The 16942-nt window shown below is 43.8% G+C and overlaps 1 protein-coding gene across 1 annotated transcript in view; it reads right to left on the reverse strand.

Annotated features, from left to right (window-relative positions):
• ChLD3 (Chitin and LDLR binding deacetylase 3) overlaps positions 1 to 16648 on the reverse strand; it is a 35714-nt gene extending 19066 nt beyond the window's left edge. Inside the window, exons 1-5 of the mRNA XM_080277818.1 lie at positions 16573 to 16648; positions 15332 to 15487; positions 9825 to 9929; positions 8198 to 8347; positions 1988 to 2103 (exon numbers count right to left, since the gene is read on the reverse strand). Of these exons, the coding sequence (XP_080133944.1) occupies positions 1988 to 2103; positions 8198 to 8347; positions 9825 to 9929; positions 15332 to 15487; positions 16573 to 16648 (603 nt within the window). The remainder of the gene's footprint in view (positions 1 to 1987; positions 2104 to 8197; positions 8348 to 9824; positions 9930 to 15331; positions 15488 to 16572) is intronic.
• Positions 16649 to 16942: the final 294 nt, after the last annotated feature.

Below are 16942 nucleotides of genomic sequence, written 5' to 3' on the forward strand. Positions count from 1 at the left end.
CCTGTGGGTGATTCTACCTTGAATGACAAGCCAAATGTTCTCCTGTACACCAGGAAACCATTTACTACGCTGGGTGGTAACCATAAAACCAAATTTTGGCGCCTGGTGGTTTAGTGGGTAATTTCAGTGCTCCAATCGGATTGAGCAGGTGAAGGTTTATATCCGAGGGATGGTTGGGGTTTATTGCTCACGTAATGCCACTCAGGGATGAGTGAGGCTGATCACTCTCATCTTAAATGTCGGGACCAACATGCCTAGCCCCGGGCTCCTACGCTCCTCATGGGGCAACGTAGGATTGGATGATGGATGGATATTGTTGCAGTTATGTCCTCAGATTCATCTAGATGTGAGCCTGATGGACTGGAAAGGAAATTACTGTTTTCCAGCAGCCCAGCACCCTCCTTTAGGAGAACAGGAAGAGAGCTGAGGGACATTCTTATAATCAGGCAGCAGAGCTACCGAATTAGGTGTAATGGTGCCGTCACATGAAGACATCCATCTCCAGGACCAGCCTTAATTTGATGATGCCGTTTTTATTTAACTCTTGCCACCTCCAAACAAGTTTACTGAGTTGACAGGCTTCAAAATAAAGAAATTGTATGAATACTGCTTTTGTATTGATTTCTTTTGAACAAGAGGTCTGTCGTCGGTTGAATGAAATTGTAAGAGGATGCTATGTAGACTGGTACAGAATTTTGTATCTGTGAGATTATGATTTGAAAACTGAAATAGATATGCACAAAGTGACGGTTGCTGAGAGAGATCTCAGTGCGATGCGCTGGTGAATAGAGAGACTTGAAATGGTAGAGCTGAAATGCATCAGTGCAGTAACAGAATAGGGAGGTATAGGTGTAAAAGGAAGTGGAAAGAAGGGTGCCACATGGAAGGAATGCGGCTGGCGTTAGAGGGTTTAATGCTAAACAAAACTTAAGCATAGAGGCTGAAAGAAGATAGCATGAAATTGTGATAGTGAATACTTTAATGTATGGGTGCGGGACTCTGGTATGGTGAGGCGAGCGAAAAGTTAAAAGGATGAACAGCAGAAAATGGGAATATTGAGGAATGTGTGAAGTGCGTAGTGTGGACAAGGTAATTATGATGTGGAGCAGCTAAAAGAGTTTGTTAATATGGTGGAAGAGTGTGTTTAAACTGTAGGGTAGTATGAAGAAACTAGATGAAAACAGGGTAATGACAAGAGTATGTGAGTGAGGCACTAGGCTAGGTGGGAGGAAGTATGTGAGAATGAGATATGAAAGTGGATCGATCTGATTGACGGAAGAGAAACAAGACAAAGATCTGGCATCCCACTGTAACTTAATATTCAATGGACTGGCTATCTGACAGGTGTATTAGAAAAAAAATATATATATATATGGCTAAGCCTATGAGGCGAAGCCAGTTTTTCAGAGACCTGAATGATGTGTCAATAACTGACTCACTTCGCTGAAAAAAGGGCAGGATGTCGACAATGAATAAAATTGTCTGGAGACGCCATCTTCAATATCGTACTGATCATCATCATCATCATCATCACTGTAACCATCATTCCGACCCTAATTCTTGCACAGATGGTAGAGTGAAGTAGAATCCAAAAACAACGAAAGGGAAAGGCCAAAAGTACAACTATCAAACAGCATGACCTGTGAAATGGGCCACCTAATCATTCGCACATCACTCAAGACTTCAAAAGCCTGACTCCGCCTCACAAGGAAAGGCTTTTGAAAGCCTGAACAGTGTGTAAATGACTGTGCCCCATATCACTGGCCATGCTCGATGATAGCTTTCCTACTTTTGTACTTTCTGTTTTTCGGTCTTACCTCACCCCATTTTTAGGATTTAAAAAAAAAAAAAAAATCAGTGATGATGATACTTATGGATCGTACATAACAATAGGCCTATCTGGTTGGGAATTAGTGAATTAGAGGAATAACTGGAATCCCCATCACCCTCTTCTGAGGAATACACTCAGGCAACACAGAAGACTTACCTGTGCCGGCTCCATGTTGCCTGGTATAAGTGTGCCGTCGCGAGAGCAGAAGCAGTAGGGGAGGGTGCAGTTGGAGTAGTCACAGCGCGGGGCAGCGTTAGGGTCGTGCTCGGCATCTGGCAAAAAGTCCCTCGCTATAATGGACTGTATTATAAATGGCTTTGAACATTTCATAACAACTCTTCCTTAGCTATACTCGTACACTCTGTACATTACACCTTAATACCCTCACGAATGTTTTTATTGTTATTGTCACAGGCTCATCTGGACGTGAGCCTGGTGGACTGTGGGCAGTGTCATCCCGCAGCCCACCGTCTTCCTTTGAGGGGACAGGCAGGGAGATAAGGGACGTTTGTACAACCGGGTAGAGGAGCCGTCTGGTTACATCGGTATCACCACGTGAAGGTGTCCCTCTCCAGCACCTGTTATTGATTTAACCAGTGTCGATACTAAAGCTGAATAAGTAACATACAGTACAAGAGAATTTTCAGGTGCACTATGCAAAATAAATCGCTAAGGAAGAGTTGTTGCGAAATTTCTAAAGCCAAGTAAAGTATGACCCTGCCATATATATATATATATATATATATATATATATATATATATATATATATATATATATATGTATGTAATGTTATGCTACATGTTCTGGGGTCGACTTCTCATCCTCTGAACACTAGCTACTGAACTGGGGTTCTCTTTCGAGACCAGGTCTAGAATACACAAGAGGAACAGGGCATAAAAACTCTGGTAAACCAACCTTTACACGTATATTACCTTAATTACAACAGTGAACAGATTACGGTATTAATATTATTCACTGGTCAAGTCAGGGGACACAATAGGACTAGTAGACTCTGGTCCGGGCTGCTGTGGTCCTGGGCTGCTTACAGGTGTCGCCTGGGTGTGGGAGGAATCTCGTTAGGTGTGCCCTCCTGCAGGAGGCACGGGACTACTGCCGAGGGCTGGGGCGTCCGGAGTGGGCTGCTGGTCGGCGTGGAGGGAGGCCCTTCCCTAGTGGGGCCTTGGTGGGGAAGGCGACCCTCTGGACCGGAACTGAACAGGGTGAGCAGGCTGGCCTGCCTTTGTCTACTCCTGGAGGAGGACCACCTGCTGATGGGGCTGGGAAGGTCACACCCTGGAGTCCTGGGGATGCCCCTGGGCGTCTGGGGGCTGAGGTCTCTCTTGGGTCGAGTTGCTGTCAGGAGCTGCCTGCGGCATCCCTTCCCCATGGAGTCCGACAGCGGGAGGTGTCACCTGGATGCTGGCTGCAGGGCTCTGACTCCCAGGCTCACAACAGGACCTCGCCAGAGCTCCTCCAACTGCAACTTCTCCTGGGAACTGCACCTGCAGGGAGAGAGAGAAAAGAGTGTCCAACTCAACCTCTGGGTGGGTGGTGAAGCAAGCAAGGGACGTCCTCCATAGGGGTAGTCACAAGGGAAGTGAACGAGGGACGTACGGTGGCCATTCCCTCCTTCCCAACGTGGACGGTGGCCATCGTCACGGTTCCACGTACCACTGAGACAGCAGGCGAAGGGTGTACAGTGGCCGTCCCTTCCTGGTGCAGATGGTGGCCATCATCACGGTTCTGCCCTTCTCTGGGGCCACAGCTGGGAAACGTACAGTGGCTGTTCTCCCCTTCCCGGTGCAGATGGTGGCCATTACCGTGGTGCGTTCCAGGAATGGCTGCAGGTGAAGGGTGTACGGTGGCCATCACTTCCTTCCCGGTGCAGATGGTGGCCGTCACTGCGATCCTGCAGGGGGTAGCGTGGCCATCCCTTCCTTCCCGGTGTGGATGACGGTCGTCACCATGGTCCTGCAGGGGGTAGCAGCAGAAGAGCATACGGTGGCCGTCTCTTCCTTCCCGATACGGACAGTGGTTGTCATCGCAGTGCTGCCTGGGACTGTACTAAGACAAGTCCCACCCCGACCCTGGCGAGGGCTGGCCCGGCTGTAAATCAGTCTGCTGGGGTGGCGTTCCTGCTCCTGGCTGCGTTGAGGGGAAGAGGGGCTCAAGGTCGTCGGGGATATAGGCCCGTCTTGACTGGACCCTACATGCGCCCTATGCACCTCCCTGTGGTCTGCCCCTGGGGTGGGTGTTTCGACACCCTGTCCGTGGCTCCTCCATGGGGTGAGTATTGCACCACCCCTACTGGGGTCTCCTGTTGGGGTGGGTATTTCAATAGAGAGAGAACAAGTGCTCGTGGGCCCTTTGGGCCCCTCGCACTTGCTCCTGCAGAGGGCTCTCGCGTTTATGTGCTGTTCTAGTGTAATGTTGTCACTTGGATTTTTTGCAGCTAACCAACTGATTGTGCTATTTGCAGCTTTGGGAATGGAACCCAAGATATCCGAACGCAAATCCAAAATACTTTAGTTGTGCAGTACCTGTGGGCAAAAAAGTCTATGGAGATCCTATGCTGGGCGGCAGGAGCGGCTTTTTTTGGTCAAAATGTCATCGTTCATTAAATATAGTAAAAATTTTTCAATCGTGATGGGACCAAGTTTTTTCACCAGCGAATTTTTTGCAATTTTGTGCCAGTTTTGGTGCGATCTGAATGTGTAGTTTTGGCTACCTAAAATACACATACACACACACACACACAGACACACGACTACTGCTATAGTATATTAGAAGAGAGAGAGAGAGAGAGAGAGACTGCATATTATTACATCTTATTCTCGCTATATCCACACCTTTTTTAAAAATCACGATAGACTTTTGTATCTAGGAAAATTTGATACAGTCTTCATTAACCTTACTGACAACAAAGGCCTTTTCTAAGTTCAATAAAATAGTGTGATGTACAAATAAACTGACTAAGCACATCATCATATTCTCGGCGCTAATGCTGGGCACACTAAAGGGAAATTGTCCTCTATATTTCAGCCAATATCTGTAAAGCCGGAGAGGGACGCCTTCACACGGTGGCACTGATATAACTAGGCACAGCTGCCTGGTTATACAAACGCTCCTCAGCTCTCTCTATCTTCCGACAAGAGGATTGTGTACCGCAGAAAATGGGCAACTTCAGCCTGCAGTACACGTGATTCATATCCTGATGAGCCTGGGGTCAAAGCAACAACGACAAAGCTTATTTGCCAGTTTCCCCCAGTTTCCCTAATTTACAGTTTTATGCTCATTTTACTCAATGCTGGCCTAAAGTTGCAGTCTCCATCTTAAATGTTGGGTTGTAGCACTAAATTAAAACTAGAGAATGGTGCCAGTCAGTGCTGTGAAAAGACCGTGGGGTGGTAGTGTTGTCCTTTTCATCCAATGAGTTGTGCGAAATAAACTGCAAAAGGACTAAAATCTGGATCAAGTAGAATATGAACATAGTTGTATGGAAAATGTGATATTTTAGAGCACATACCGGACTTATAGACTAGTCAGCACTTCCTCATTATCTGCTTAACAGTCTATAGCCAGCCGACTTAATCCCATATGGGGTGACCATAAACAAATCGCCTGCATGTTACCCTGTCCCGCCGTCAGGCGGCCCTCTCTCTCCAGTTCGCTCCCCTTCTGTCATATAAATCTCCATAATAGCCCTCCATCGCCCCTTTGGTCTCCCCCTCCTCCTCACTTGCACTCTTCTAGTCAGTCTCCCATTCTGCATCCACTCTACATGGCCATACGATTTCAGAGTATTTCCTGAATGCTTTCAAATTTCAATTACACCCACATCATTATCGTAACTCACTTTCCAATTTGCCTGTCTATTTTTCCACCTAACTCAATATAAGTCGCATTTTTGGATGCTATATATTGCTTCTACCCACTAAGCCCAAGGACGTCTTTTGTATTGTATTCTTGCTGCAGTCAGATGATTCACTCAGCTGTGGCGATACATTCAGAAATGAAGAGATTAAGCCTTGTCATCTCTAACACCTTCACCAAAAGCAGTGCCATAATGAATTTCTTCGGGAGGCCATGAGTAACGTCATTTATCTGAAGTCAAAAGAAATATAATTTCATCATCAATTTTCTGAGGCAGCAATAGTAAGGAATCATTTTTCTTTCAACCACCTCGTGTAGAACAGACGAAGAAACAATGCGAGATAAATTCGTGGACCTTTTACGCGATACACTTGCTTAAGACACAACTGGAGTGGAGAGAGAAGGTTGATAGTGTTTTGGATGAGAACAGGACACTGCCGCATTATAATAAATCTGGCTGTCAGGATGTTCCTGGCATTTCAGTCTACCTACTTCTGCAAAATGGGGTTGTTCATGCTCTTGATCATAATATCGTGACAGTGTATTAGATTCCACGATGAAGATGACCTCTCTCTTGTGCTCTTGTTATGACAACTACTTGGCAACAAAAATACCACTAAGCTCTAAATTCACTATTTTGCTGTTAACGTGAAGACACCTCGTCTCTAACAGTCGTTAAAATTTCACCTCCAACATACTCATTCGAGCAACGTTGCTTTGTATGCTTATTTAAATGAAATTGTAGAAGGGGCCACAGATGTTCTGGTATTTTGTACAGGTGGCTACCGAACGCAACAATTGAGCAACCACTGGGGAGCTGGGGAGCTCAGTGGTAAGGTTTGTGGCTCTGGATCGCGAGGTCGAGAGTACGCGCCGCGCCCGGGTAGCTGCCTTGGCTGTGAGCGGTAGCGGTCTCCTGTAACCCCAGCAAGGCTATTATGATCTATCTATGTCTAGCTGGGGGGAATAATCCCACTTTGGGGAACCACTGAAGGAAGGAAGCGAGTGTGCACCAAAAATGACGTCACCATACATGATGGGTTAAACCCAATGTCAGTTACTGAAATATATATATATATATATATATATATATATATATATATATATATATATATATATATATATATATATATATATATACAGTGGTAGAGTGTGCGTTTCGTACACGGGTGCGCCAGGGTTCGCACCCCGCCAGGGTAATAAACTTTGGAAGCGTAAACCCGGCCACGTACTGCATTGGCGGACATAAGGGGAGCTGTGGTTGAACCAGTGTCTCATATTATAAAAGTATGCTAACTATACTTGCACCCAGTCGGCTTGCGCGGGCCGATTACACTTGGTTCACAGACTACACACACATCCAAAGCCACTCCAACACTACAGTTACACTTACAAGCACTTCTCACCCTACATACTGTACAATCTCTACCAGACAGCCTAAGCCACTTGGTAGAGATACATGGCTGTATCGTCCCTACTTCGGTCGGGATAGGCCTGTCCTGCAGTGGATACTCAAACGGCTGATGATGATGATGTATACTGTATATATATATATATATATATATATATATATATATATTTATATATATATATATATATATATATATATACATATATCTATCTATCTATCTATCTATCTATCTATCTCTCTATCTATATATATATATATATATATATATATATATATATATATATATATCAATTTAATGGCTTCTATAAAGCTGATCAGTCAGATTCACATAGTTTATGGCATAAAGCTGTTATGATATTCAGGAACATATCCTTGACTAATGAGCAATGCCTGTATATAATCAGAAGTAATGTTAATGTGAGAATTTGGGACACACTGAGTAAAGATGTTATATAACAATACTGTCATACAATATCTCTAGCTACCTGTATAATTCGACGTCATTAAGTCATATTTCTATCATTCGTCAAGGCTGGTAATGACAAATAAACAGTTTCCATTCACATCTTTCTTCATCTTTATTTAACCCTCTTCAGTTCTATTTTTCCAAACCATCATCACTCTTACTTTATTTCTGATGCACCCTTCCAGCCCGAGGTCATAATTTTCGTGGTGCTACTGCCAGGCAATTTTATTCAGTTTAAGACAACCCCACGGCAGTGAAAAGGCTAATGAAAGTTTCACCTTACCGCTCCGGTTCAATGAAGTCTCTCTAAATGCCTGAGCTGAATGAAACTGTCTCGAGATACAAGAACAGAAATAATGAAAAATATATTATTTTATTGATAGCAGTTAAAGTACAATACTAATGCATGGGATAGGTGAAATCCAAAAAAATTAAAACAGGAACAAGAAATTACAACAGCAGGAGAATCATGAACAGAATGCTGTGAAAAATAATTAACATCATCCTGACGCTTTTTTCCATCTAAAGATCAGATAAGATAGAATCTGACTCCCGTGGAACAGTCCAGGAAACCTAGTAATAATAAATAAATAAATACATACATAAAATACTCACCACACCACCCCTCATCTGAACCATCCTTACAGTCGACCTGGCCGTCACAGAAGAGCTCTGAAGGAAGGCAGGTCTTGTCGGCACACGCGTACTCCCCGAAGTCACATATTGGATTATCCGTTGACAGCAGCGGCTTGGGTGTGGTTACCTCTGGGGAGATATGGTGAGGTTAACTATTGCAGTTTTCATATAAATCTAATGAAGATCTCTGACCCTTTTGAACTCAACTGACTGCTAAGTTTTGTCAGACTGGAGGGTTGGCTTGGCCATTAACCAAGAGGACTCATTTCTACGTCGTAAGTAACGCTCACTATTTTATGCAGTCAACTTTGTATTCAAATTCTGACCATGTTCCAGCTTCAGTGTATAAAAAGGGTGTCGCGTACTTCCCCACAAACACATATCGGCACTGGCTCTGGTGTAGTTACCTCTGAAGAGGGGGAGGGGGGGAGGTACGTGAGGTTAACTAGTAATGCCGTACAAGGACACAAGTAAGGCCTCATTATAAACTGTCTTTATTAACATTTTGTTCTGTTATTGAGTCAGTAGTGAATTACAGAGAAATTGCTTATAAAAGTTCCAGTGTCACATACACAGCTGATATATTGTTGGAAGGGCACCTTCACACGATGGCACCAATAAACCAGGCTGCTCCACTGCCAGCAGCGGTTTTACCAACGTTCTTTAGCTCCCTTCCTATCCTCGGAGAGGAAGATGATGAACTGCAGGAGAAGGGCAACTTCAGCCTGTAGTCCACTGGGTTTACGTTCAGATAAGCCTGGGGCAACAACGACAACAGCAACAATAGACTTTCCAGTTTCCACCAATTTTCAGTATCAGCTGTTTGGCAAAAGCTGCGATACTGTGAAACATATGACTGACATCATAAACGCTGCCTGTGCTGGTCACACCCCTCAGGTGTTGATTTATCCGTTTACAACAGTGACTTGGGTGTTGTTACCTCTGTGGGGAAGTAGTCTAGGTTAACCCATTCAGCCCGACGACATTTTGTTTTTTGTATTCTTCCTTCAGACGATTTTATTCAGAACAAAAAAGACCCGTCATACTGAAGGGGTTACTTAAAGTTCTATATCTAACCCTCCAGTTCGAAAAGTTTCTGCTAAACTGAATAAAAACGTTTGGTGGGAGAAAGAACAAGAATTAAATTTAAAAAGTATCACTACAGCGAAGGAGTTAACTATTGATACAGAGGGTAAAAAAGCGAAGGAGAGATGCAAAATACTGTAGAATGAAAAAGCAAGAGCAGCAGTCTCTACAGTACAGACTTCACGTAATGAACAAGTGGAAAAAAAAATTGGATGTAGGGATGGAGAAAAACTGTTCGGTCAAGCATCCTCAGTCCGATGAACAAATAACAGATTAACTTAACAAAATGTACATACAACTAGTAGCAAACTCGCGTCTTACACACACACGTAATGTTGGGGATAATGTTAGGCAAATTTCAGAGTTAAAGATAAACCAACATTACGGTGAAAAATAAAGCACACATTAGGGTGCGGTAAAGATAAACTAAACATTACGGTGAAAATAATAAAGATAAACCAACCATAGCTTATATAGCCTGTTATAAAACTAAGAATGTAAAAATGGAGAGTGCACTTACGGATATGAGCATCGCAGTTGAAAACCTTGGCCTTGAAGTCACAAATCTGGCGATCAATGTCAAAGAGCAGACCGACCGAACACTTGAACTCGTACACTTCACCATCTGTGGGCGGGATGGAGTGAGTAGGGATGGACTGGGTTTGTGGGTCGGGATGGATTGGGTGTGGGTTGGGATGGATTGGGTGTGTGGGTTGGGATGGATTGGGTGTGTGGGTCGGAATGAATTGGGTGTGTGGGTCGGAATGAATTGGGTGTGTGGGTCGGAATGGATTGGGTGTGTGGGTTGGGATGGACTGGGTTTGTGGGTCGGGATGGATTGGGTGTGTGGGTTGGGATGGACTGGGTTTGTGGGTCGGAATGGATTGGGTGTGTGGGTTGGGATGGACTGGGTTTGTGGGTCGGGATGGATTGGGTGTGGGTTGGGATGGATTGGGTGTGTGGGTTGGGATGGATTGGGTGTGTGGGTCGGAATGGATTGGGTGTGTGGGTCGGAATGAATTGGGTGTGTGGGTCGGAATGGATTGGGTGTGTGGGTTGGGATGGATTGTGTGTGTGGGTTGGGATGGATTGTGTGTGTGGGTTGGGATGGATTGTGTGTGTGGGTTGGGATGGATTGTGTGGGTTGGGATGGATTGGGTGTGTGGGTTGGGATGGATTGAGTGTGTGGGTTGGGATGGATTGGGTGTGTGGGTTGGGATGGATTGAGTGTGTGGGTTGGGATGGATTGAGTGTGTGGGTTGGGATGGATTGAGTGTGTGGGTTGGGATGGACTGGGTGTTTAGGTCGGGATGGACTGGGTGTTTAGGTCGGGATGGACTGGGTGTGTGGGTTGGGATGGATTGAGTGTGTGGGTTGGGATGGATTGGGTGTGTGGGTTGGGATGGATTGGGTGTGTGGTTTGGGATGGACTGGGTGTTTAGGTCGGGATGGACTGGGTCTGTGGGTCGGGATGGATTGGATGTTTAGGTCGGGACGGATTGGGTGTGTAAGTTGGGATGGATTGGGTGTGTGGGTCGGGGTGGATTGGGTGTATGGGTTGGGATGGATTGGGTGTACAGGTTGTGATGGATTGAGTGTATAAGTTTGATGTACCTGCTGTATGGGTAGGGGCGGATTGGGTGTATGGGTTGGCATGAACTGAGTGTATAGGTTGAGGTGGACTGGGTGTATGGGTTGGGGTGGATGGTGTGTTTGGGTTGGGATGGATTGGGCATACTGGTAGGGAAGGAGATTTAATCTTATTGGCCTACATTTTGATGAGCAGGTCGGGTATCATTCATCCACCACATGACCCCTTTCCGTCCTGAAGATTTTCTAACTTTCACTTTGTCTGCCGGAACTCTTTAATTCCTTCCTCACATTGCTTTCTAATACTAGTTCAGCTGAAGACAAGGAGATATAAGATCCAAAAACATGGAAGCAGGTGGAGTGAAAGTGAGAAAACTATGTGTAGGGTTAGTGAAATGAGGAGCACACACATTCACACACACTGATGGGCAGTACTAAAATACATGTTCAATTACATTTGTACTTATGTTCATGCATTAATAAATACTTTCTTCCTCTGTGTATTAATATGTGTGTCTAAGTACTTTTTTATTTTAATTTATTTACAAATACTTATTTTTGAATACTTTTCCAAATGGTGTTAAATAGGGACGCCCATCATCCACTCACTTGATGCAGCGATGCCTACTTCTTGCTTCATGTCTGTCACTCTTTTTCTGTGCCTGTCCTCCTTTCTTAGTATTTCTCCCATCTCTTCCTGTCACCACGGACACTTTAGCATCCACTACCCTGCCTTGTATTTCATTTATGACACCATCCATCTATATAAACTGAACAGCCATGGAGGCATGACACATTCCCGTTTCAATCCAACATTCAAATAAAAGGACTGACTTCACCCTCCACACGCACTGCAGCCCTTGCGCCCTTATCCATATTCTTGATAATGTTCAGTAATTTCTCATCTACAGTACTTAAATTTTCATCACCTTCATTCCTTTTCTGAGTGCAGTCATATGCATTTCCGGATCCATGAAGGCAGCATACAGCTTCATTCTGTGTACTAAATACTCTTTCACTAAACATCTTAGAACGAACATTGATCAACACACAGCCTCCCCTTCGTAAAGCTCCTCTGTTCCTCTACAGCTAAGTCCACGGTTCAATCTCTGACTCTGTCGACAAGTACCTTACTATATATCCTTCCTTTTATACTGAAAAGACAAATACCCTTATGATTGCCTTACAGTCCTCTTTCCCCTTTCCCTTTGTACTGGAGAGCTATTATCCCTAACTTCCAGTGCTCTGGAACTCTACCATTCTCCCAGGCCAAGCTGCACCTCTTCAGTATCTATCCGAGCACTATCTGGCGTCATACTTCAACATTTTGCTGCACTTTCCATCAAAATCTAGTGTTTTCCCCATGTTGACTTTCTCCAGTGCCTCATACATATCCATCCTACTGACCTCCTCCTCCCTTTCGGCTCTCTTCTTCTTCATTACCCAACCACTTATACTTGCAGTACTTTATTCTCTAAATTTAAGAGCTCCTTAAAACGTTTTCTTCATCTGATCACTTTCTCTCTCTCTCCACCACCAGTGTTCTACCATTTTTTCTTCTGCTTTTACTCTCTACTTTCTGCTGTTGTTCGTATCATCCTACCTTACTTTCTTTACTTCCTTCCAGAACAGTCTCTTACATTCCTTCCCTTATACATCCAGGTTACTTCTGAAATCGTCATCTAATTTTTTCTTACGCGAGCTAATTTCTTCACCGCTCTCCTTCTCGCAGCATACAGCTCTTTTCTGTGGCTTCATATCCTCAATTCATTTACTTCCCATCTGATCTGGATATACTTCCTTCTGTTCCACGAATTATTTCAACTACTCATTCCACCACGCTTTTCCTTTCACTCCCGTACGTTTACTCTTCACCTCGTACACTACATCACATGCTGCATAGATTTCCTTGTGAATATCTTACACATACCTTCCACCTTCTCCATCTGCTCGAAATCATATCAGACAAGTCGCTCCTCGATTTCTTTATCGCAGGCTTACTCCTCCCTTTTTCCTCCTCCTACAGCCTTTATTTATTTATTTATTTATTTTTTCAGAATCTGCCTCCTCCTGTCTTCCTTTACCTCTGTTTACCTATCACCTTTACAACACTATCTTTGACATAGCTATGTAGTGACCAGACAAATTACCTCCTCTATACACTATACTTCGTTTCGTTTCATTTCGTTTTTAAAGGCTCCAATATGCTTGCATGCATCGGCCTTGGTCACCTAATGGCGACTCTCCATACTGCACGATCTATTGCAGCTTCCCTGTTCAGTCCCTTAACCCTGAGGTCACACTTAATGACCTCGTCCCATGTCTTTCTCGGTCTACCCCTCATAACCCCACCACCAATATTAACACTTCTCACCTTCCTCACCCAGTTATTATCCCTCATCCTGTCCACGTGCCCAAACCATCTCAATCTACCTCTCCTCATCACAACACCAATACACTCCAGTCCCATCCTACCTCTCAACTCTTCCATCGTAAATCCAACCCCCTCAGACCTTGCATGCAGAGGCACACTACATCCACCTAATAATTGTCATTTCTGTACGTCCGAGCCTGCGAATATCCTCCTCCTTTATTGCCCAGGTCTCACTACCATACAGCATTACACTCCTAACACATGCTGCATACAAAGACCCCTTAGCACGTAGGGAGAGTCCTCTCAGTGTCAGGAGAGGCAACAGCTCCCTGAACTTCTTCCAACCACTTCTCACCCTAGCCACAGAGTCAGCTTCAGCCCCACCTCCAGCACACAACATGTCTCCCAAATAACAAAACTCTTCCACACACTCAAGAGATTCACCAGCAAGTTCAATCCTTTCACGCCTGACAATCTCCACTTGCTCTCCCCGACACGCCGTACACATAAAATCAGCATTATCTCGCAGTCTACCTCTGATACCACTACATCTCTTGTGCACCCATTTATCACAAACACCGCACAAGATGGAATTACTTCCCACGCCCTTGTGGCAAACTGCACATGGCCACTCTCCCTCGTCTTTGACAGTACCGCCCCCAACCCTATTATATCTGCATTTACCCCTAAGCCCTTGTGCCCCATACCATCTCTTCACTTCCTAAACCTTTCCTCCGCCTCCCTTTCGTGCTTTGCAATCAACACCAAATCATCAGTATACAACATCTCCCACGGGAGTCCGTTTCTGAAGTCACGGGAGAGGGCTTAAAGTACCATGATAAACAACATGGGACTCAAAACTGACCCCTGATGCACACCAACGTTCACTATAGTGTCATGCACAAATCTCATGATCATGACTATAGTGTCAAGCACAAATCTCATGATCATGCACATACATAGTCAGTCATTGTCTTTTATTTTCATTCAGCTCATTTGCCATCCTCCTCATCACTCACTATTATACTTACTGACTATTTACTGCAGTGCATGAAAAAGGTATTGGTTAGCGCCAAGCCCTTCCCTGCACTAAGTCCACCACGTCACTAGTCCATCCACTTCAGTGGGTACACCTCACTGTTCAACTACCCCATCTGTTCTACCATTCCCCACATTTACATTATATCTTCAATCAGAAACACTGTCTCCCTGATCTCAAAATTCTCCAGACATGCTTCTACATTCGCCCAGAACTCCACGTTCACTCTAGCAGCTCGGTCAAATGTTGAAAACCGTGACCTCAGTAAACTAATAACACCAAGGGACACTAGATTAAAAAAATACAGTAAGTGCTGGAAAATGCACTGTAATGTATTTAAAAACATTTTTTATGTAATGTGTTTAGTATTTAGATCCATTTTCCAAATGGGTAATGTATTTGGTATTTAAATACTTTTTGTACGAAGTAAAGTGTTTTAGTATTTAACCACATTTACAGTATTTTGTATTCATTTCAGTTCACACACCACTCAAGCCCCTGGAATCCTGGTTCCAATTCACAAGCCTACCACGCTTCCATCCTACTAACTGACAGACAGGCTATTCATTGAGCCACCCTGCCTATGTCCAATAATTATATCCATATGACCGTACTTTCTAGGCACACGCTCTTCTGCCTTTTAATAAGTCTTTCCTTACTTCACACTTTTAATCACTGTAGTACTCATCCTAGTCAGTAGTCACTGAAAAGAAAACCCTCGCAAATTCCCTGACAATTCCAGTTGTATGGCTTCTATTCTTGATTTTTCACTCATATCATACTAAAGTGTCACACTCACACGTTATAAAATGTTTGCACCATGCAAATTTCTTGCATCTTCCTTACTCAGTTCTCTGCTTCCTATATTTTGTATCCCTTCATAGCACTGGTCATCATTCTTTCCTGAGCCACTCTACTATTCACTTGATTTACACATTTACTTCTCTTTTCTCTTAAAGAACATGGTAAACAGACACAATAAACGGTAAAAAAAAACAGTAGCCTTAGCCTATACGGTACCCACCAAGACAGAGGTAGTACTTGGAGCACTCCCCCAGACTCCAAATCTTCTCCGGGTTGGCGCTGGGGTTGCGGTAGAACTCTCCATTGGCAACGCATGGCACGTTGAGTCGCAGCGCCCTCTTGTTGCGCAGCAAAGGGTGGTCCGGTGAAACTGTGCCTGCGGGAGAGGAGGCGGGAAGGTTAGATGTGCGTAGGATAAGAGGGGGTGTTATATACGGCAGGCAGATATATTCACACACTTTTTGTTCGGTGGCACAGCCTTGATAAAAACTACCAGAGGTTACTGAAGTTCAAGAAAAAGGCGAGAGAGAGAGAGAGAGAGAGAGAGAGAGAGAGAGAGAGAGAGAGAGAGAGAGAGAGAGAGGGAGAAAGAGATATTAACTCCCCATATTAAGTGACCGGGCATGATATTAACAAAAAGAATGAGCCATTAATCACTGAGAATATAAGAGAAAGGGAGTTTGTGATACGGAAGATAGGTTACTTAGACAAAGAGGAATGGTATATAACACAGGAGATAAGGCGAGAGGGATGATGGGAGCGTTATTTAGCCAACCTGAAGATATACAAGCCTACCCGTATTTAATAATAATAATAATAATAATAATAATAATAACGGTTAGCAGAAGAAATAGGGAGTATTCAGTTGACTCAAGGCAGTACGTGTTATTCCCGGGGTGATAATAGGGTAACCGAAGACCCACTGTTTTGTCTTTAGTAATGTACTCTCCTGCGTAATACACTTAAGTGTTCGTTTATGATATGTACAGTGTTTTATTCTTGTACTGTACTATCTGTAACCATTAATTACCCCCCCCTCTGTGTGTGTGTGTGTGTGTGTGTGTGTGTGTGTGTGTGTGTGTGTCATCGTTCACCGTCGTTTTGAAAGCTGTCACCTGTTATAACCTCAGCTACATAACATCAGCAGGTGTAACACTGTCACCACCAGTGATCAAGCTACAGTCAGCTATATTCCCATCGCAGCTCTCAAATTTACAACCACCACCACCATTGCAACCACCACTGTTAGCCCCTTCAGTACGATGTCTTGTATTTTACTCTTAGCACTGAAATTATTTGATTATTACCAGAAGGATCTCTTGTAGTGAAGTGGCCAAAAATAATCTCAGTTAACCCGTTGGGTACACTGATGTTTTTTTTCCATATTTTTCCGTATTACCGTCACACTATTTTCTTCAGCTCAGTAGACACCCCTCGTTGTGATGGGGTTAACAGCCTCACCACCATTTGTCACCGTCACCACAGCAGTGATTACAACGGCCGTTATCACAGTCACAGCGGTCATTTTTAGCCGCATTATTGTCACCATTATTTTCACACTACGGTAGCCCACAAAAACAATGTTCTGATAAAGTCCAGTCAGTCTCTTTATACTTCATTTTTGTTTTATCAAGTATTTTAATTCATATACAAGATAGGTAAGAGGGAAGCGAGAGGAAATACACAAACAGAACGATAAATGGAGGAAATGGTTAGAGTAGTTGGATTGCTTATATATATAGGCCTATATATATATATATATATATATATATATATATATATATATATATATATATATATATATATATATCATTAGCCGTTTGAGTGTCCA

This window comes from Coenobita brevimanus, chromosome 71 (genome assembly GCF_032717465.1).
Source record: "Coenobita brevimanus isolate Jiangsu-jjx chromosome 71, ASM3271746v2, whole genome shotgun sequence".
NCBI classification, from domain to species: Eukaryota; Metazoa; Arthropoda; class Malacostraca; order Decapoda; family Coenobitidae; genus Coenobita; species Coenobita brevimanus.